The sequence below is a fragment of the Myripristis murdjan genome, chromosome 12 (genome assembly GCF_902150065.1).
Source record: "Myripristis murdjan chromosome 12, fMyrMur1.1, whole genome shotgun sequence".
NCBI lineage: Eukaryota > Metazoa > Chordata > Actinopteri > Holocentriformes > Holocentridae > Myripristis > Myripristis murdjan.
This window is the reverse complement of record NC_043991.1, coordinates 15,005,751-15,028,635: the sequence shown is the minus strand read 5'-3', so window position 1 is coordinate 15,028,635 and position 22,885 is coordinate 15,005,751. Positions and strand designations below refer to the sequence as shown.

Genomic DNA, 22,885 nt, shown 5'->3' with positions numbered 1-22,885 from the left:
GGCTGCCTGCTGTGCCCCTGTAGCCAGCCCTAAGTGGACCCATACAGGGCCAGTGCAGGCTTCCTTAGGGGTTAATGAGGGCTGCCCATGCGGGACCAGCACTGAGGGGCCAACATTTTGCCAATGAGCAAATTCTCAGGGGGCCTGCACGGGCTGCCCTAAGTGGGCCTGTAAAGGGCCATTGCAGGCCTGTTTGCTGGGTAATTACCTTGAGGTCCAATAATTGGCTATAAAGGGTACATTTGTGTAGATTGTACCTTAGGGGACAGAAATGGACTCCTGCTGGACCCCAAATTCTGACAGTGTACAACTGTAACTTGTCTTTGATGAATTGGAAGTTAAGGTTTATCACTTGGTTTACACCACACATATAATTGTCTCACACAGTGCTTGCATACAATGTTTGCACTCTGATCATGCTTGTTTATGTATGGTAGGCTGCACGTATCAAAAAAAGGATTGGGAGTCGGTCCTTTTTGATATTTATTGCAGAAAGTCCATTCCATTTTAATTTACAGTGACGTATCAAGCTTCCACAAAGAGTATGAAATTGTCGTGATGCCATTCCAACAGGTGTCTGTGTTTTCTGTGCAGCTTGCATGGACACAGTGCAGAGTAATGACCATCTGTGCACGAGAGCCACGGCGGCCTCCTGTGAATCCAAAGACATGGAAGTGTTTCTAGATTGCAGAAAAGTGGCCACTTGGAGAAAGTGGAGAGTGGATAATGCAGATCAACAGGCTTAGCCAAAGCGGTAGCATCTGGATAGGCAGAATTTAGTAGCCCTCCAACACCCTGAGGTTACAGGGCCCCAGACAAACACTAACACTGACTGATCCGGGGAGATGTGCAAGCAGCGCTGGAGGAACTGGGGATTCAGCTGCGAGGCACAGGGGGGAGAGAGCAGATGACCACCCACAATCATCAAGCTTTATGATACAGGGATGAGCAGAGTATAGGCCCATGGGGAAATTTCTTTGTGGCAGACTGGGAGTGTTTTGCTGCTGCTGGCAGGGCTGATGCAGGTATGATCCATAAAGACAGCAGCCTGTCATAATAAAAGTTAATCATTCTGAGATATGGAATCCCTCTTTTCCAGTGGTTTGGTATGGCTGCTGCCAGCTGCCATATTAAAGTCATAAGAGGCAACAAAATATCAATATCTATCTATTGGGGTTGTAAAACTGAACCATGAAAGAACAAACAAAATACCCAACAAAATCCACCGTAAGAGAGCTCTCTAACACACACAACATATATATTCTTTCAAATGCAAAAGGAAAAACGTTATTTTTGCAAATAAGACAAAATACAGAAAACGTTAGTGATGGATTTTTTCCCCCTCCTCAACAAACTGAACCTGAACCTGAAACTGTGTGTGTATTGAACTGTTACACCCCTGCTATGAGTATAACACTACACATACTACTTCACTAGATGCATATCTAACCTGTGGCCAATGTAAGACAATGTCAGTCTATTGCCTGTTTTCTTGGTTTGGCCAGGTAGTCTTCAAGCAGCGTCGGTCATTGCGCATGCGTGGAACGGCAGCGACCAATCAAAGATGTTATAGTTTTCTCCAACTACGAAAGAGGACGCATCTACGACGTATTGCGCTGCCACTATCTTACCAAGGAAGAAACTCTTAGCATACAAAAACTTTATTCTATGTGCCAGTCTTACAAAAGAAACACCACTGGCCATTTCTTGACCAGTAATGGGTAATGAAGCGATTTATCTGCGTAAACGTGTTTTAAGCAAAGACGGAAGTCAGAGCGACAGTAGCTCTCGTCTTGCCCTCATCATCTCTGCTGTAGTCCGAGAATGGCGGCCGCTGCAGCAGGAATAAACAAGCAGGGCGCCGTAGCGACGATGGAGCCCTGTGTCCGACACGGGAGGGGGGCAAATGGAAGCACAGTCAAGGTTGAGATGCTGTCACTTGAATATATCTCCTAGCGCTTAGACTAATTGTAATTATGCGTGGTTTGCGTGCATGAGCGGTCAGCGGCAGGTTTGCTTTCGTGGCTTGTGAGTTTGGCTGAATGCTGCTGCGTTGGCGTCAGCGAGTGCCAGACATAGCTTACTCGTTCTGCCTGCTATTCAACAACGCGACTTCTCAAAGTTATGCCACAAGAGCTAACACTACAAAGCCATGCAGTTATTTTAAAGTCAAGTTGGCTAAAATATAGCGTAATCCCGGCCGGTTTTCGCCCGGCCTGTGTGACGCTACCTCCGTGCCTGCAACCTGCTAGCTCACTGCGAGTTAACCATCGCTAGTAGGCGTTTGTGCTGGCTGGTGTTCATGTGCCAGCTTACAAAGGGGCACTGCAGCTCCTGTGTGTTCAACTTGACATTGCTATTCCTTGTATATGCAGTTTTTTTGAATAGTGCATATAAGATGTAAACAAATGGTTCGTGCAGAGACCAAGCAGGGCAAAACAGCTGAGAGATTGTCAGTGCGGCTGACTGCAAATAAAATGCCTTCATCTAGTGAATAGTACTGAAATGGTATTTTGGTCAGCAAACTGACCAGCAGATGGACAGCATAGGTGTTGATGTTGATGTTGGATGAGCTTTTGTTTAGACTAGCACTGCACGATATGGACAAAATTTCATACTTCGATATTTATGTCCTGTATCTCGACAGTGATGAGATATACGATATGACAATGGTTACACGCTTATTTGAAATTATAAGTGTGTAGCATCAGTGGAAATTAAGCATTCTTCATAAAACAGAATAATATTACCAACTTTTTTTTTTTTTTTTTTTACCAGAACAGACCAATCACTGTCTTAGGATAACCCCCTAACCATAATTTTGACCACTGCCTTTTGAGATATTAATAGCTTGCATTTTTATATTGAGATAACTATACCATAATGATACATCGTTAAGCATTAACACATAAATTGTGTAATAGAGGCAGATGTTGAGGAAGCCTTGGTTACTATTTCTGTCAAGAGTAGTCTGATTTGTTAATCCAGCAGTGAGTGACAAAAAAAGGTTACAGTTTGGTAGTAATCATATTGGTGTCACTCAGATGATCAAACCGTGCATTCATTTACAGGTGCTTGAGTGTGGTGTGTGTGAGGACGTCTTCTCTCTCCAAGGGGACAAGGTGCCTCGTCTGTTGCTCTGTGGACACACGGTGTGCCATGATTGTCTCACCCGGCTGCCCCTCCATGGCAGAGCGGTCCGCTGCCCCTTCGACAGGCAGGTCACTGAGCTGGGTGAGTGTCTTAGTTCTGGGCAATGTCATGTGTAGTGGATGAAATATAGCATGAAAAATCTCTGTTTGTTTTCTCTGTAAGCGACTTTGGGTATCCTGAAAAGTGCTATACAAGTGTTATGTATTATTACTGTCTGATTTTCTACATCATTACATTTGGTCAGTCAGTTTTTCGTATTTGTGAGGCATGAAATGACAACAACAGCTTGTCCTTTACTTGATGCTAAACAAGTGTAGTCCAATATGTAATACTTAGATGTGGAAAGGATCACCCCCAGTTAACTCAATGTAGTTAATGGTGATAATTAGGTCCAGTTGTTATAATACTGTAGTTAACAAACTGGCCTGATTTGGAGCTTACATACCTTATCCAAATCAAAGAAGCTCTTAGCATTACGGTGATACAGCTGACACAGAGGTCTAGCAGTGAATCACACTGTCATGAAAAGAAATGCCTGAGGTCCTCCAGAAAAAAGTTGCTGACACGGCTCAGTCTGGAAAAGGCCCCTATAGCTGTTTTTAAGACTGTTGGGCAGAAGCAGAGTCAAAGGCAAGATGTCCAAATGGAGAAAGTTTGGGACAGTGGTCGACAAGAGTCCCAGGATTGTCCATCCAGGCAGACACACTGAGGGAAAGCTCAACTCATGGTGGAGCAGTAATGCCTAAACCAAAACGGTAGAAAAAAGACGTATTTCACAACATGCCAAATGCCATCTGGGTGATCCTCATACGTCTAGAAACAATGTTTTTATGGACAAATGAGTCAAGAGTTCCAGCATAATGCCTTTGTAATATTTAAAACCTGTATCACTGGTCAGACATGGTGTTACTTAGCATCACAGTTTGGGGATGCTGCGCTGCACATCTGGGGGACTTTCCATCACTAAATGAGCGATAAATTCTGCTTCGCATTAGATAATTGGACAAGAAAAGGTCAGGTTATGTGTCCATGAGCCGAAGACGATGTACAGGTCGGTTGTGCAGCAACTTTATGATCAGTAGTTAAGCACAGTTAAGGAAATCTGGGCTTTTGTGGCTGTATTGTTTTAAGCAGTCCTCAAGTAATTTTCATTTGTAACTCTCATCATAGATGTTTGCATTGCCTGCTGTCATCTGACTTCACCCAAGTCACCACATGACTTGGAAGGTTAAAACTTCATTTCAGTGTCTTGTTTGAGTGCATTGGTGAGACCAGCCAATAATGTTGCCTTCAAGTGCTGTGAAAAATGTGGAGATGAGCTGAGTGCACACAAACAGTGCAGCGTGAAGTGGGAAATATGAACTGGGGAAGTCTGGATCGTCTGTCAGTGAGAGTTGGCAGGAGGTGTTCATAGGTTGTTTAGGGGTGATTGACAAAAAAAAAAAAAAACTTACACTAAAGAACTACCTTTTTAAGAGTGATCACTGAACTTGGAAGTACGAGGTTGCTGGAGAGGCACTTGAAGACAGCAACAAACATTGTTAGTCAAGTCATTTGAGAACAGTACTTCACAAAAAAAGAATTGCTAAAGCTGGCATACAGATGCAACTTCAGTGTTTTATCACAAGGAGTTAGTCGTGCATTAGAGCCCTATATAAGTCTAGCTTTAAAATGTATCAACAATAGAAGCTGTGCAGTGCTTATTTAGGCAATCTTTTGAAACTAGTATTAACTAAAAATATTCTGAAAACCCATTTAGATTGATCATAAGACCGTGCGAAGTTATTATTTAACTAACCTAAATTAACTAACCTAACCAACTAACCAACTCACTGCTGCCGAAAGTTTGCACAGCGGATCAAGCTGTCAGTGAATGACAAAATTCAAGTGGAAATGTTTTAATACACACAACATGTATTAGTCCAGCAACTCAAAAATCCCAGTTGGCATGGAGCCAGTCAGTAATCAGATTCCCAACTCAACCCTAGATTTATTAGTGTGCATTTAAACATTGTGACCAGTTAAAACTTAAAAAGCCATTTAAAAGTGAAAAACTTAATCTTCATCTGCTGAACAAATAGTTTGTAGAACATATTTACAGGTCATGCAACTTGCTGAAGAGATAATTGTGTTTATTCAGCAAAGCCCAGCAGGGAAAGTGAAGGAGGGTTTTAAAAACAAGGTCGATTTACTAAAGCATTGCAGTGTAGATTTCGAACATATATGGTATGTAATATCATATGTTTACTGAGAAGTAGCGCGGGTGTGATATTTGCATAATTTAGTCGTTGTGGGTAGAATTTGACTGGTGACCATCTTCCTGTTAGTCCCATTATAAACAACACAGACCTCACTCATTTGTTCAGAAAACCTGTACAGCCACTTTGGTCTCTTATACATGCATTGCTAGCAGGGCTATTAGACTCTTTGTTTTGTTTCTGATTTGTTCAGGGGATTCTGGAGTTTGGGGACTGAAGAAGAATTTTGCTCTGCTTGAACTCCTGGAGCGACTCCAGAATGGTGCCACAAACCAGTCAGGAATGGCAGAGGATGCCCTGAAAGGCATGGGTGAAGTAAGACTGATGATTGTCATGCCTCTCTGATTTTGCCTGGATTCTGATAAGTGATTTATCAGCTTTGCATGAACTGCACGCTTCATTCTCAGACATATCTGCTTGTTTTTCCAGTGTATAATTCGATGTGATGAGGACGAGAGCCACACAGCCTCCATGTACTGCACTGTGTGTGCCACCCACCTGTGTGCTGAGTGCTCCCAGCTCACCCACTCCACCCGCACACTGGCCAAACACCGTCGTGTGCCTCTGGCTGACAAGCCTCATGAGAAGACTCTGTGCCCACAACATCAAGTTCATGCCATTGAGTTTGTCTGCCTGGAGGAAGCCTGTCAGTCTGGTCCTCTCATGTGCTGCGTGTGTAAGGAGTATGGCAAGCACCAGGGACATAAGGTATGCTAGCACTTAAAAACAAGCTGTAGACCTTGATTTCATATCAGAAATCTCCTACCGGTCAAGTCAGAGAGATGATAAAAGCCCTTCCACCCCACCCCTTCCATGTTTTCAGCATGCAGTTCTTGAAACTGAAGCCAATCAGATCCGTGCATCCATTCTGGATATGGCCCACTGCATCCGCACCTTTACAGAGGAAGTGTCTGAGTACTCCAGGAAGCTGGTGGGAATCGTACAGCAGATAGAGGGAGGAGAGCAGATTGTGGAGGATGGAGTTGGCATGGCACACACTGAACATGTAAGAGATGAAACTCATCAAGAAAGTAATGGGAAATGACAAAGAAGCTGATTGAGTTTTTTTTTTTCCCCCTGCCAATCTGATGCATAATTTATGCAAAGACTGATGCATCTCTGTGTTTTTAACCAGGTTCCCGGCACAGCAGAGAGCGCACGCTCCTGTGTCCGGGCCTATTTTGCTGACCTCCACGAGACTCTGTGCCGGCAGGAGGAGATGGCATTGAGTGTGGTTGACGCTCATGTCAGGGAGAGGTTGATCTGGCTGAGGCAGCAGCAGGAGGACATGACCATCCTGCTGTCTCAGGTCTCCACTGCCTGCCTACACTGTGAGAAAACACTACAACAGGTAGGAGATGTGGCAATGATCGTTTTTACTGCAGTAGGCAAAACTCACTCAACATTATAAACGCATCTGAAATGTTAGGTCTTTACTAGAAATGATTAATTTGAAACAAATTTCCCAACAGCACATACAAGCTATTACAGTTTACATTATCAGTACAACTTGACATCTTCCACTCCTTAGCGCTTTTGTGTGCATCTCCTGTGCTTGTTGCACTGGTTATTCCTGTTTCATACCTGCAAAGCTGATTGAGTGATGGTGTGTCAAGTCTTATATCTTGTGCAATGTGCTAGTTGTAAATTAATGCTGCAGTTAACGTATATATCACGTCTATGGGCTGTTGGTATATTGCCTCTGTATTTGTCTTTTGAATGTGTAACAAATAATAAATAAGAAAACAAATGAGAATGACCAATAAAGTGAACAGTAAACATATAGAACAAATTCTCAATAAACAGCATTTCTTGTGTTTCTGTGATCATGTAAACTGTGACCCAAAAGCGTAGTACATACGAATACTAACCAGTACCTAGTGTCCTCATTTCCATGGAATGTTGTTTTACCAGTTTGTATGATGGAAATTCAACATACAGCACTAGTTTTTAATTTTTTTTATATACTAATCGTAAATGAAACAACACATGAGCGGATGGTGGTGTCATGTGACCTACATCTGGACATCACCTGCTGCCTTCAAATTTCAAAACGGCTTGTGCTCAGATACGAAAACTTATATCTGAAGTGATATGTCAGTTCATTTTTGGTTTTCACGAACTTGTACACTACTCATGTACTGTTGCCCCTTGAGTAGCCCCTCCTTCTCCACCACACACTGCATTGTGGGACAGTAGTGGGCAGTAACCGCACACTCAAAATACTAAGGCAGTTGAGTGTGTATGTTGATGTTCTTGAGTATACTGCATTTTTATGCTTTCATGTTTTTTTTGTATTCAGGGGATTTGTGTCAGTGAGAGGCTTGTGACCAATAATTTTAATGTACTTCTAATGGCCAGTAAATAATTACTGCTATTACTAAAAGTAACAGCATTTTCTGCAAATGATGGCAATAAAGCCCAGTTTCATCCAGGATTGTTCACTGAACAAATGTCAAACAGTGCTTTCTAAAATAGTGTGCATGCAGTACAGGGTTTTGCCTAATTTTGTCTTTCCTCTTTTGTAGGATGACTGCAGAGTTGTGCTGGCGAAGCAGGAGATCAACTGTTTGCTGGAGACACTTCAGAAGCAGCAGCACCAGTTCACTGAGTTGGCAGATCACATTCAGCTGGATGCTGGCATCCCTGTGACCTTCACCAAGGTACACACTGTCCCTGCCCAATGTCCACTCCTCAGTGCCACTGCCTGGAAATTTGCATGATGGGCCAAAAAAAACCTTTCACATTTAAATGTAAATGGCCTGAGTTTACTCCAGTATAGAGCACTGCAATTAAAATGTGTTTTGCTTTGCAGGACAACCGTGTCCACATTGGTCCAAAGATGGAGATCCGTGTCGTAACTCTCGGACTGGATGGAGCTGGAAAAACCACCATCCTCTTCAAGCTGAAACAAGATGAGTTCATGCAGCCCATCCCAACCATTGGTAAGTACTTTCATAATAGCCATCAGTTCTGTTCAGTAGTACCATGAGATTGCCAGTCACAAAAATACAAATATATGTAACCTTGTTCTTTGCCTCAGGGTTTTTTTTAACATGATGTTCTTTTCTTCAAGGTTTCAATGTGGAAACGGTTGAATACAAGAACTTGAAATTCACCATTTGGGATGTGGGTGGAAAACATAAGCTGAGACCCCTCTGGAAACACTACTACCTGAACACACAAGGTGTGTGCTTAGACAAAGTTTATACAATACTAACACAAGGAAAGAGAGAAATGGAAATGTGTGCAGGTGATACAAAAAATGATCTCAGAAACAACACATACAAATGAGCCAGGACCAAAACATACCAGAGTATGAATAATGTCAGTGTTTTACATAGTTGTTTAGGGTTTACACTAATAGATTCTCTATACTGTGGAGGATTGATGGTGTGGATCCCTCAAATCTCCTAATTATGGTGTCAGATTTGTTGTACAGTGTAACATGCACATGCACATTTCTGGAGAGAAACACAGACACTGCAGGTCATAACTCTCAGCTTTTGTGCTTCAGACAAAATACAAATCAATGCCATCCTTTAACTTGGATTTCTAAATCCATGTGATGCACTTAAATGGACATTTGTCAACAGAAAGTCACTTTAACTGTACAGTAACAGCGACTCACATAAAACACACCATCTGCAGCATCCCATAAAGTATTGGTGAGTTGCTGATTTATATTCATTTGAAGCCATTAAAATTATACACTGTATCTTTTCACTTTGACTCCAAAATCTCATTGAGATTCACTGAAGCCAATTTCAAAGTGGCAAGAAACACATGCAGTGCCATCAATTTAGCAAGAAAAACAGGAACAAGTAAGTCCAGTAAGATTAAGTCCTAAGAATGTACAGTATGTTGACATGAATATTATATTCACATTAAAAATGTGTGCATATATTCTCCTATGTAATTCTAAAATGTGAGTTTTTTTATTTATTTATTAGTGTGAATATAATGCTTTTGTGACTTTTGCAGCACCACTGACTGGTGGCTATTTTCGCCTCTGAAAAATGGTTCCTAGGTTTAAGTTGTACGTCTTGTCTCTGTCTGTTGTGTGCATGCAGCGGTGGTGTTTGTGATTGACAGCTGCCACAGGGACAGGCTGATGGAGGCTCACAGTGAGCTGGCCAAGCTGCTGACCGAGAAGGAGCTGAGAGATGCCTTATTGCTCATCTTTGCAAACAAACAGGTACTACAGACACATATAATGCCAGAACAAATAATAAGTAAACAACCTCTGCTGGGTTACACCAACAAGAATTCACTAAGTCTAGCAATAATCAGAGTTTAGTAAAAGTAGGTCTGCGGGCGCCCCGATGGCCGGATAAGAGCGCATACCATGTACCAAGGCCGAGTCCTGCTCTGTCTCTCCTGTCTCTCTCCACTGGGATTGTCTACTAAAGCAGATTTCTTTTTTTTTTTTAGGTTTAAAATGGATAAATCCAGTTTTAAAATGAAGCAGAGCACTGTTGTACAATTAAAAACTAATCCTGGTTAAGTAAATCCAAAAACCTGACGCTGATCCAGCATCAGGATCTGAGCTTATAAATATATCACTAGAGTTATAGTCTTCTTGTCATTTATTTTTACATTTGCTAAATTTCCCAGCAGCTTTTCACTAAAGTTGTGTTGCTGTGTTGTTGTTGTTGTTTTTATTATTGTTGTTTTTTGTTTTTTTAATCATATGTTACTCATTCGCTAATTGGCTTTGTTTTTTTGTTTTTTTTTTTAAGAAATCCAGTGAATTTCCTCAGGTTTTAAGGGTTTAAAAGTTAAAACGCCCTCATGTTTAAGTTTAAAGTTCACACCAGATGATAGTTTAAATTATGAGTTTGATGTTTTGGCACAACAGGGTTAAACTTAAAGGACAATACCAGTGATTTTGCATTTTTGCATAATATCTACAAAATGTATATACATCAGGTTTCTGCTAATCTTTTCCCAAGTGAGCAGTCATATTTTAGAACTCCAGTATCATTTCCACCCTTCTAGCGAGCCTGAACTGAAACTGAACTTTCAGAGACTTCAAACTTCCTTCACACCATTATTCCATCACTGTAATAAAGTCAATCACATCAGTTTTCCTAAAAATAGTCCCTTTGGAAAAAGTTTGCTTTGCACAGCGAATTATCAATTCTGTGGTTTATGATGAATGAACATTATAAGGTGGGCGTCTCAACCAAAAAATCAAGTTTGAAAATTTAGGGATTTTGTAAATGTAATGTAAATTACAGTAAATTATAGTAACATTGGGACAAACATTGGGAATCATTAGAATGGTCCTTTTGGTCTAGGTTTAGAGTAAAATCAAAACTGAGTGTTAAATTTTACCCTTAATTTTAAAGTTAGGTGCGACAGATTTTAATGGCAAACCATCATTTAATCTAGTTTAAAACTGAATCCTTGTCGATGCAACCCAGCCTTAGATTCTCATACACACCACCGCCGCTGCCGCTGTCGAGGTGTCATAGGATAGAGATGCACCATCACAGGGTGAATATTTGTAGTATATGACTTGGGATGAGCTCATGTTAAAAGACAGATGTTGTTGGTTCTGCAGGATGTTCCTGGAGCTGTGTCTGTCGAGGAGATGACCGAGCTGCTGAGCCTACACAAGCTTTGCTGTGGGAGGAGCTGGCACATTCAGGGCTGTGATGCCCGCAGTGGAATGGGCCTCCACGAGGGCCTGGATTGGCTCTCAAGACAGCTGGTGGCTGCAGGAGTCCTGGACGTAGCCTAAGTGTCACCTCCCTGTACTTCACTGTTTTTTGGTCTTACATCTTCCCTGATGACTTAACTTATCATGGCTCAGTCTGAGACCCCTGTTCCTCAGTTTTCTCACCACATCAAGCCCTTAACTTTCAGATGAGCAGGTGTCCAGACTGTTGCCTGTCATCAAGACCCTCTCTCCTTAATGTCTCCTTGTACCTTCACCGTTGTGATGAACATGGTGGGTGAAGCAAGAAAACAAAGTAACTTTCTTGATCGGGCTGTGTTGAATAGGAGAAATGAGAGCATGGCACTACATAACAAACTGAAAGGCTGTCTTAGCAAAATCAGTCGTACCACACTCGACCACCCCTGTACCGTTCGTCATCACATGGATTCTAACCTGCAAGAAGTCAGTCACTGACCTAAAAAAGGAAGGATTCTTAGAGGATTCTTGGAAACGTACTAACCTTGTTAAGGCTACTACATACTCCTGCCCCACAATGCTAAGTTTATGAGGCAGCTTGTAACACGTTGCATACTTTTTTTTTCTTTGTTCTGACTAACCTCCTAGATGAGCTGTGCACATCTGGCATCTTTAGCTGGGTGACTTAACATTAGAAAAGCTCCTTGTGCCCTTACAAAAGTGAATTGTACCTATTTTGTGTCCCATATGTTACTCATCATAACCATATGTGACAGTGAGCTTACTATCAAGAAATCATGAATGCGTACTACTCTGTATTTTAAAAAATGGTATCATTTATGTACCTTTTATATTCTTCAGTAGACTTGGACAGCACAACACATCAATATTCCTAAGTGATCATGACAAAAATCCTAATTACAGATGACCTCCAGTTAAATCTAATATATATTTGCAGGTAAGTAAATGGACATGTATAGTATCAGTATATTCACCAAGGAGTAAAGGATGCCAGAGTGCTTGCCTCCAGTGGGTCTGATGAATGCCTGTTGTATGGCTTTTGACTAATGGTGAAATATCCTGGGTTTGGCCTTGATGTCTTATGTAAGCAATAGGAATTGATGTTTAACAGAGAAAATTTGACATCTTTCAGTTGTTTTGTGTACAGGTTTTTGAGTGTATGAGCCTATTTAATGCCACAGCTGGTCTTGATATGGCACACCAGAGTTTTGGGTTGATATATGTACATTGTATTGGTTTGAATGTAGAGTTTGTTACAGAACAAGCAGTTTACTGAACTTATTTATGAGTGGAAAGGGGGACGTTACTTTGAAATGAGGCTGTTAAGAGAAATGAAGTTTATTTTGCGCCAATTCTGCCTCTGTTTTGTGGAGTGTCTTGCACGCAGAATTTGTTGAATGCACTTGTCCGCTGCCTCAATACATCTGATTTCATTTGGAAGCGCATTACTATCTGCTGTTTCGTAGTAGACTCCAATTATTAACCTCACTTCAGAAAGTCTTGTGAAAAAAGCGTCTATCTCATGAGTCCTGTTTAACCTGTCTGGAGTGCTTATGACATGCTGTAACATCTTTAAATAACAGGCTTCAGTATCAATGTAGATGTGAATTCTGGTCAAGCATTAACCTAATACCAACACCTGTCTTCTTTTATTGATGAACCAACATTTGGTTTTGAATTATTTTTCTCATTGTCTGTAATGTTTACTACTTGTATCTATGAAAAGAAAAAGCATGTGTGAAAAGCCTTTCCATACTTTAGAGGATTTCTCAATTTGTGAAAATTGTCTATTTGTTTTTGAAACATGTAGAAGCACAGTGCACATCAATACCTTTGTTACCAGTGGACTTGATAATGGCTTTTGTAAATTATTCATAATTAATGTGATGCTGTAAAATAAAATAAATTGACCTTATGTGACTGGTTAGGTGAGATTTCTTTATGGTATAATCATCTCACCATTGAATTCTGCTTCTGTTTTCAGGGAATACGGATATGGATTTCCATGGTCCTTTGTACTGATGACTTTAAGAAACCCTAAGGTTTATCTTTGGCTCCTGTTGTTTTCAAAATGCAACCGAGTTTGGTGCTCTGTAATAGACCAGTTCAACTTAAATTAGCTTGACTTATTAACAGGACAAGCACACAAAAAGCTTTGAAGTATGGGGATGGCCTGTGTTTATCTTGAAGTGAGAAGCTGAAGATTTCCGGTTTAGAGGTGCAGACACTTACAGATGTTAAACTCCAAGCAGACTTTAGCAAACATTATTTAATAACTGCTTGGTAGAAAAAGGTCATTGTACAGGACATGATGACAAAGAAGCATGATCACTTGATGGTGATGTTGATGATGCTGACATCCTCATACGGTTTGTCAGTCTTGGGATTAACTTTGACGCTGGAGATCCTCTGGACAACCTCCATGCCTTTTGTGCTCCTTCCAAACACAGTGTGCTTGTTGTCAAGCCAAGGCTGAAAAGAAGAGCACATGTTTAGACAGGGAAGCAAACACACAACAAGGGTGCTTCAGGTTAGCTTTGCCATTATGCACACCTAATGAGAGAACTTACAGTGGGTACAAGAGTGATGAAAAACTGTGAGCCGTTGGTGCCAGGGCCTGCGTTAGCCATACTCAGTGTGTAAGGCCGGTCATGTCTGAGAGTGGCGTGAAACTCATCCTCAAACTCTCCTCCCCAGATGCTCTCTCCTCCCATGCCGGTGCCCGTGGGGTCTCCCGTCTGAATCATGAAGCCCTAGGCAGACAAAAGGGGTAAGAATGCGCCTAAATAGCAGGAGTGAGGATGGGTGGGAGTGGGGTGGAGGGGTCAATTCACTTAAGTATCACGATCCTTTTTGAGATTTTTAAAATACATTTTTTGATTCCTGAATGAATTTAGAGTGATGACTCCAGATATTTTTTACTCATAGACATCAGAGGTACTGATAAACGTGTACAGTGTTGTGCAATGTCTTATATATCAGATACATCATATTTACCTTAATCACTCTGTGGAATATGTGGCCATTGTAGTAACCATTCCTGCTGTGAACGCAGAAATTCTCCACAGTTTTGGGGCATCTAAACAACATGAGAAAGAGAAGAAAAACAAATACACTGAGATGTAAAGTGGACAAAAGGGGTTTTAAGTGAAGTTTCAAAACCTTTCAATTATGGGTGTCATTATGGGTGGATATTAGTGACTCAGTGGGGAACTGTTAGTGATGCTGTGATGCTGGAGACCTACTCAACAGGGAAGAGCTTGATGTGGATGTCTCCCATGGTGGTGTGGATGATGGCGCTGTCAGACACCCTCTTGGGTCCCTCAGCCTGTGTGGCAGCCATCACCTCTTCCTTTGAGGGCTTCTCATTGAAGATGTCTCTGTCCGACTCTGCACTCTTGGTATCCTCCGGTTCCCTCTTTGAGAACTGAAACAAACAATGCACAAGACAGAGGTTCCCAAACATTTTAGACCATGTACCACTATGTGCAGAACCACATCTTCCAAGTACCACCCAGGTAGGTAGTTATACTAGTTCATGCTAATTTAATTTCTAAAACGTTTAAGTAATTAATGACTAATTGCTAGAATTGAAATGGAATGTACATATGTAAATTTTTTGGTTTAACGTTAAGGATTTGGGCCAGGTGGAGTGCAATTGTTAGGCCTTTCAGCAAGGCTCCTGTGTGCCACCAGGTGGAGCCTCGCATGCCACAGTTTGGACATCACTGCCGAAAATTGTAGCAAGATCATTTTGGATTGAACATCAAGCTGTCTCACTAGGAATGTATCCGAATCCACCAGCGACCTTATCCGCACAGCTGTGTGCTCGCCTTGGTACAGAGGTTGCATCAAGTTACATTCTGAAGCATTCAAGCTCTATGAAGTAAAGATGAGTATTGAGCGAATGTAAATTATGTTACGATGTGTTCTGAAAAACTTGAAAAAATAGCTGTTTTAAAGAGAAATTTGTACATATTTTCATAACAATATAAAACAGATCCGGAGAGGGAGTTGTAACCTGTGTAACTCCCTAACACAAGTTTAACTAATATCAAATAATGGGCCTACATTGTGCAGTAGAAATACTGACTTTCTTATTCACCAACATCATCAACTTTGACGGTGCAACAATTGCACTGCCAATGAATATTAGGTTAGGAAATACAATGTTGCCCCATTTAATGTAACTTCCTGTATTAACAATGCTGACTTCTGGTCTTGTATCCGAATACACACACAGATCATTTTGTTGGTTTGAACAGATATAGATACAGATACCATCTCTGCAAACCCGTATGTCTCACCATGTAGAAGCGATTCTTCTTAAATGCTGTGCAAAAGATGGTGGGATCGGGCTCCGAGTTCTCTAAGGCAGGGTTGTCAGATGCCTTCATCTCAATGGTGGGTGCCACTTTGGCGGCCTTTGCAATCCCCTGGAAAAGGCTCAGCTGCACCACTCGAATGTTCTCCAGCTTTCCAAGGATCCGCACACATCTGAGGAGGTGTATCAAGAAAAGGGGTTTTCATTTTTGGTCTTGACTACTGAGTACTCAAGGCTTCTGACAGGGCTGTTGACAGTAAAGAACAAAATGCTATACTGACATATTAAGAGATGTGCTGGCAAGGTGTCTCATGATGAGCTAATGGATTTTTCTATCATGTCTTATTTATATCCGCATTTGGAAATACCATGGGGTTGTGCATACAATTTTTATGAACAGGTGTACTAGTTTCAGCATAGAGGCACTTAAATTGAATTGTGCAGTCCACGAACTGCATGCTTTTCTGAGGGTGAACATATTAGGAGCCAGAGGAATTACAATACTAAAAATTATTTAGGATTATCATTAGAGGGTATTTGACATAATTTTGATTTGGGGGAAATTTATGTCACGTTCATATCACCACATTCATTTAAAATGTACCTGTTGGTTTCAACATTGATGACCTTGATGCCCAGCATGGTCCCATAAAGGACAAAGTGGCCCGTCTCATCAAAGATGATGTTAGTCAAACGGATGCCGTCTACCTTCTCCAGTTCCCTTTCGACAGCCATCCGCCTCCCAAACTCCATGTCAGGCAGCTGCTGCCTCATCTGCTGCAGCTCTGTGAACATCTAACACAGCATAAATCAAGCAAGTCTGATGAGCATGAGTCCTTTGCCTTGCCGACATCACTAGTGATCCAGGCTGAAAAACATGTTACAACTTACTGTTAAAGATTCATCAAACACCCTCATGAGCTTCCCTGTCAGGAAGCGGAAGATCCTGACTTTCCGATCAGAGGCGATAGTGGCCATCTTCTTTCCATCAGGGGAAAACGCAAGACTGGTGGGATAGGTTTTGTTTTTTGCAAATTCATACAAGTCTGTGTCTGTTTTGTATTCCCAACCCACATGTTTGGGGAACCTGAATTCATTTGGGAGGCCAGTCCAGTATTCCAGCATCCCAGCTTTATCAGCAGATACGATGACCCTAAATTTGGGATTGAGGCGGATTTGGGACAGTGGCGAGGAGTGCATCTTGTCAAAGGTGTGGAGGGGCTGGTTGCTCCCCCGTCCATCGTAGACAAAGATCTTCCCGGTGGATTTTTCTGAGCAGGCCACAGTGGAAATAGCATCTCCAGGGTTGTAAATCCATTCACACTGGCCTGGGTGGAAGCTAAAGAGAGACAAGTCATATGAATACAGATAAATATGACACTGGTAGGGGCACGTCATATTTCTAAAAAGACCAAACACCTCCAGCTTTTAGCCTTAAACACTACAACAAGAGTCATTTAAACTTACCCCAGCTTCAGCATATTGATCATGTCAAAGTTAATGACATCAAACACTTTCATCGCCTGGTCATCACCAACAGAACAGAAAATGGCTCCTTCAGCACTGACGGCAATGCATTCAATCACACCTGCAGGAAATCAGGGCACTTTCATTATCCATCCCGTAAAACAACTCAAGATATATCTGAGTGTGCACCAAGGTTATTATTCTTAATTAAAACTAGATTTGAAAAAAACATTTTAGTTAACTCAAATAAAAATACAAACCTAACTTCAGAAAAAAAAGAAAACTGACTGAATCAATATTGAGTACTTAAAAAACTAACTAAAATAAAATGAAAATATATAGAAAATGGTTTTGGTTTTAGTCTTTGTCAGTTTTGTCACAACCAGCATGAGGAGGTGCTGATGTTTATTGAGACTGGGATGTCAACATGACTGGGAGTCAACTGCCTTCACAAAGTGTTGGCTTTGGACTGAAATACCAATTCTGAACTAATTATATCTTACCCCTGACAACCTCCCTGATATTATAATAAAACAAGAAAAAAAAATAAAACTAATAATGAAACTAATAAAAACTAATAAAAAATGCAAAACTATAGTAACTCTGGAGTGCACTGCATTGCACAAAAAAGTGAGTAAACAATGCAAGGCAAGAAATAAAAAACAAATTTTTTTTTTACATAGTCTGTAACCAATCATTTTTCAAATGATTGTCAACCTGAATATACTGTCCATATGACACATTTGATTCATACCGAGATGACTGCGAAAGTGTTTGACAAACTCTATTCCCTCGTCCTCCTTCTTCTTCCAGAACTTGACATGTCCATCCTGGCTGGCTGTGATTACAAAGTCTGTCCTGAGAGGAGGAGCAGAGACCTTCGTTAGACAAAACAACAAGAGAAAACAAACATGGGTCAACTTGCCACAAGAGGCTGAAATTATTCGTAATAGCTGGACTGTGCCTGATAAAAAACAAAATAAACAGCAGAGTAAGACCTCTCACTGTTAAACACTGAAAGAAGGCGCATTACAAAAGTTGCTGCAATTACAATTCAATATAAAAACGAATTTCAGTGAAGAACAAATAAGTAAATGTAAGGGAAAGTAAGAAATAAACAAAAAACCCTCAGGGTCTGCTAACTAATTGTAGTAAATTTGAAATATCTAAATCATTTAATAGTTTTGCCAATTTCTGATTTATGAGTTTTGCATTTGCAGTAGTAGTCAAATATGTTTCAAAATCAGAATCTCTAAAAAATGAAAAAGAACGGTTATTTCTTAAGCCAAATCATTTTATGGATATAAAATTTACCCAAAACAATAACCAAATAATTATATGTATCCTCTGCCAAAAAAATGGATTGTTAGACATGAGTAATATTCCAGTCTTTGTTTGCATGAAATCTTTGTCTATTTATTTATTTATTTTTTAAGAAACCAAAAAGACACACTATGAAAACAATCTAGAAAGGCATGTTCAATAGTTTCCCCCTCAGAATGACAAAACATGCATCTGGTGTTGTATATTAATGAGGTTACATTAAGGTTACAGAAACCCAGTTTTCCATTGTTTTCTATTTAAATGAGCCCATCTAGATTTACAGTAGTGATATGTTCAAGATGATTTCTAATATCAACATTAGTGCACTTTCTATCCAGCAAATGAGATTTTATTTAAAGATAGTGCATCAAGGTGTATGTTTTGTGCTAAAGACATCATATTCGTCCATAAAACCTATATAATTCACCATTTACATTTAAAGCTGATTACAGTTTTTATATTATTCTCAAACCAATCATGTAAATGAAGAGTTTTGTCACACACACAAACACACACACACACACACACACACACACACACTTACTTGGAGCTCACAATGTGAGTGATCACATCTCTGTGCATGTAGCTGCGTTCATACATGGCAGCAGACGGGAGGTTGTCCAGATAGACTCGCTCATATTCCAGCACTGAGAAACACAGAGAGCCAGGAGAAACATTAGAGCAAATGTCTTCCTCCTGCCCGCTGTCCAGAGGGTTTTCCTTACATATTAAAAATATGGTTTTCTCATTTAAGATAAATGGCATCCCAAATTTTGATATTTCTCATATTTTTTAAACATAGAATTCCTGAATCCATCAATTTCTGGCATCAATGTTACAATCGTCCTTATGCAATTATATGTTCATTGTAATAAGAGGGGGATTAGCAAGAATTCCTTTGGTTCATGAATTATTTCATTTTTTTTTTTTTTTATCACTTACCAAAATGTCCTCTATTAAAATACTTGTATATTTCTAAATATACAAAATAATATTTGTAAAATATTTGTGAGGACAGTTCTTGTTCTTTTGATGCATGTCTCTTATGTGAAGTCTCTCCTCCTGTGTGTTTTTGTTTCTCTGCCTTGAAGCAACTGGTCGATTATACAGTTCTGTGTATATTTTGTGTATAAAAGTTCATACCTGCTTTATTTATTTTTCTTTACTTTAATTTAGTTTTTTGCAGTTGATACTGTGATACATTGTTGATATGTGTCCTCTACGAGAATTTGTATGTTGGTAAATATATGTTCAACATTAAAATAAAAAATAGAAACAAAAATATCCCAGCAGTTAGCTCGGTTAGCATGGTTTGTTGTGGCAGTAGCGCGGGTCGCAGCTGGCCTCTATGTTGTCAACCCAGAAACCAACCTTTCCTTTTCTTGGTCTGCTGGGCTTCGCTCGGCATGGGCCCGACCCATTCCTCATCTTCCTCGCCCGCTTCTCCATCTCCACCGTGGTGGTCGTCTGCTTTACGCTTTAGGTCCTCACTAGCAGCCGCCGCCATTGTTGTTCATTTTCCGCGGTGGCGTTTCTACAGACCGGAAGAGCGTCACGCTCGACTCACGGGCTGCCGTTAGCACTTCCGCAAAACACAAGGACGCCTCTTCGCGAAACCTCTTTGAGTTTATAGTATTTTTTTCTTTCATCAAGATAATTACACCAGGCTTGTTTGTGTGAGCAACATATTTGAAATTTACCTGGTCAAAAATGTGTTTCGGCGTGTTGAACTCAGACTGTCATGCTGTGCATTGACGTGACACCATCAATAATGATGGCGGAACCATGTTAGGTTGCCTTTTCCGCGGGGGTCGATTATAGTGACAACACTTGGGTCAAACCAAAAACATTTCCAGGGGAGTGCGAGTTATTCTGATATATTGGTATCCAGAAATCACGCGTACTAAGTATAGGAGTGCATACCCGGGTGATTTTGCAGTCATTTGCAATAGAAAAACTCCACGCAATCACTTTGCCGATAAATCATAAAAACTTATAACAGCAACAGCCTCAGCCTGACAGCCTAAGTCACCCCTACGTACTCGACGTAAACAATAAGTTCACGTGTGTTACCAATATGGCTGTAGAAAGCAAGAATAGTGCTTAGCACTTTTGAAGTAAGCTGTTAAAACAAATAGTATTATTTTTTTACACATCGTAGTACTGGTCAGGTGTCAATAAGCGGAAGAAACAAATTTCCTGTTGCGCTAAAACCACTGTCTTTGCGGCGCAATGAGCAACATTTACATTCAAGAGCCACCAACAAACGGCAAGGTGAGCGCGGCTTTTTGCAGTTTTAACTAACCGAATAAATATCGAATACCGAATAGCCTGACAAAAGAGTGTTTTCCCACCATGGCTTCAAATTAATAGCTACTTCATGAAGAGATTAATAAGCACACTTTGCTCTCGAGAGAGGAGGAGCGGCGCGTTCTTCTCTCTGTCGGATGGGAAGTGCATCAGATGTGACACTTTTCTTATGGCCGTGGTAATTGCATTCCAATAATTAACCATAAATTAACATGTGGAAAATATGCCGCACAGGTAATCCACCAAGCGCAACTTAATTTCAGTAAAATCTCTGCCAATTCAATAAAAACTCAAGAGTGATAAAAACACTCACATTGCGCTTGTTTATGGGACCTGCTCACATCCAGGTTCATCCATTGCCTGTAACTTGTGGATTTTTCAGTTTTAGGTATGTGATCCAAATGATCAAAAGTAGGCTAACTGTTTTGGCTTCCCTGCTAAAGTGAGTTTTTTTGTTTTTTTTTTAACCTTCCCAAATGATGCAGTTTCAGTACTGAACATTTCCTCAGCAGCATCAAACTGATGCCATCTGGTGCCACAGTGCCTGTCATGTGCCTGTTGTGGTAATTTTAATATTGTCAAAGTATTCTGACGTTACTACAGTGACAATATGCTGCCACCATTGCATGTTTTTGTGTCATGATCACTGAATCTACAATATTTCCATGAAGGCTGGTCTCCAGCTTGATGTTGCTGCTGGGTGATTTCATATTCCTGCTCTATAAAATAGGGTCAGTTTGATTTTTGTGTAGTCACCAGAGGGAAAATATTGTGAAATTTTCTGGTGATGTGTCATTGTGTATATAACACAGCCTCCTTGTGATAGTAGGAGACAAGTAGGATGAGTGCGATTTTTTTTTCTGGCTCCAATATCAGGCATCAGGAATTTAATTAAATATGCTAACAAGCATTGCAGATAATCCACCAAAGGCATTAAGTATCAAAACAACTGGTTAAACTCATGCACTAATAAAAGAATAGAGTCTGCATGCTGTATGTTTCCCCCAATGAACACATTTGTCTTAATAATAAAAGGGATCTTCTTCAGACAAGTAATAACAGGTAGATGGCTCTTTAAAGGAAACTGCAGGGAAATGACAACAGGAAACGCACCAGACGAGACATCAGTGTTTGCTGTCTCGTACAAGTGGTGTCCACTGATTGCAGTTTACACATCTTATGATCAAATCGTTACTTGTGTTAGCAAGCTTAAAAACCTATCAAATGGGCTATTATGGTTGAGATTCTGTGTAATTATTCAGTGTTTGTTGTTGAGAAACATTTAATTGCAGTGTGAGTGCTAATATGGTGAAGTAACAACCTTCATCATCAACCTTGTCAAAGCCCTGCAAATATTTTATGGCCATCAGACAGTAAAAAAATCTCTCTACCACCGGCTTGTGTTCAGAGTGTGATTTCATGGGTTCCACAGGGCAAATCCTTGGGCTCACAAAATATTGGGTGGTATAATTCTTGTAAAGGTGCTGTAAAACGCAAGGGATTACAGTCTGCAAATGCATAATGTCACTTTTCTTGGTCACTCATTTTAATTTACATTTTCTTATGGAATAATGTAAAACAGAGAGTAATATACAAATAACTCCCCCACACCCAGAACAAACAAACAAACTAGCAAAAAAAAAACAAGACAAAGGAATGCTGCTGATAATTAGATCATTAAATTATCACATATTGCTGTGTTAAAGGATTATAACGTAGCACTTGAGCTACCTTCTGCAATAACAGCTGTTTATGTTCATATCTGACCTGTACCTGTATTTACACAAAGCTTACAGCAAGAAAACCGATATATTATATGCTCACTACTCACCCCTATGTTAGGATACTGAGTTAGAGCTGCTCCATCAGTGAGAATACCTTCTCAGACCTCCAGTGCTGCATTATCAATTTTCTCCCCACCGCCCTCAGCTGTGTGCACCCACTCTGAAAGATTTTCAGGTGTGAGACAACGAGAACAATGTGGATTGTGCAGAATGGACTACAACTCAGTATCAGGAGGATATCCCTAATGTTTAGTGTACTCACTGCGTGTATGCAGCAGTCTGTTTCAGATGAATGGTTGCACTTGAATGATTAACTGTTTATTCTTTTTTTTTTTGGTGAGTACATTATCTTTGGAAAATGGAAACCTGGGGTCTGTGATTTTTAAATGACATGGTTTCTTTTTGCGGTCTCTTCTTAGGTCCTGCTGAAGACGTCAGCAGGTGACATTGACATTGAACTGTGGTCCAAGGAGGCTCCTAAAGCATGCCGAAACTTTGTGCAGCTGTGCATGGAAGGTAATGGGCTACTGACAGACCTGCTGTATTTCTTATCCTGCTGACTTTACATAAAACCAGAAACATGGACCACTCTGCTCCTGCT

At 40.5% G+C, this 22,885-nt stretch overlaps 3 protein-coding genes across 4 annotated transcripts in view; 2 read left to right on the top strand and 1 right to left on the bottom strand.

The window, feature by feature from the left end:
* Positions 1-1,599: 1,599 nt before the first annotated feature.
* On the top strand, positions 1,600-12,996 carry trim23 (tripartite motif containing 23). 2 transcript variants are annotated; one of them, XM_030065453.1, is made up of 11 exons: positions 1,600-1,923; positions 3,072-3,234; positions 5,605-5,726; positions 5,841-6,119; positions 6,235-6,417; positions 6,547-6,762; positions 7,940-8,074; positions 8,227-8,356; positions 8,488-8,598; positions 9,485-9,609; positions 10,981-12,996. In XM_030065453.1, exons 1-11 carry the CDS (start codon positions 1,825-1,827, stop codon positions 11,158-11,160), a joined length of 1,743 nt encoding a protein of 580 aa, XP_029921313.1. In that variant the 5' UTR covers positions 1,600-1,824; the 3' UTR covers positions 11,161-12,996. The 2 variants fall into 2 exon arrangements, with proteins under 2 accessions (XP_029921313.1, XP_029921314.1); XM_030065454.1 differs by lacking the exons at positions 1,600-1,923; positions 3,072-3,234; positions 5,605-5,726 and having other exon boundaries at positions 5,857-5,964; positions 6,036-6,119.
* A 329-nt stretch (positions 12,997-13,325) lies between these two features.
* ppwd1 (peptidylprolyl isomerase domain and WD repeat containing 1) lies at positions 13,326-19,760 on the bottom strand. Its single transcript, XM_030066059.1, has 11 exons — positions 19,562-19,760; positions 18,735-18,837; positions 17,622-17,725; positions 16,868-16,988; positions 16,292-16,739; positions 16,005-16,195; positions 15,384-15,573; positions 14,322-14,503; positions 14,074-14,155; positions 13,647-13,829; positions 13,326-13,548 (listed from the first exon to the last, which is right to left on the bottom strand). Exons 1-11 carry the CDS (start codon positions 19,695-19,697, stop codon positions 13,405-13,407), a joined length of 1,884 nt encoding a protein of 627 aa, XP_029921919.1. The 5' UTR covers positions 19,698-19,760; the 3' UTR covers positions 13,326-13,404.
* Positions 19,761-20,094: 334 nt separating this feature from the next.
* cwc27 (CWC27 spliceosome associated cyclophilin) overlaps positions 20,095-22,885 on the top strand; it is a 46,894-nt gene continuing 44,103 nt past the window's right edge. The window contains exons 1-2 of the mRNA XM_030066004.1: positions 20,095-20,464; positions 22,704-22,800. Coding sequence (XP_029921864.1) covers positions 20,423-20,464; positions 22,704-22,800 — 139 coding nt within the window. The 5' untranslated portion in view covers positions 20,095-20,422. The remainder of the gene's footprint in view (positions 20,465-22,703; positions 22,801-22,885) is intronic.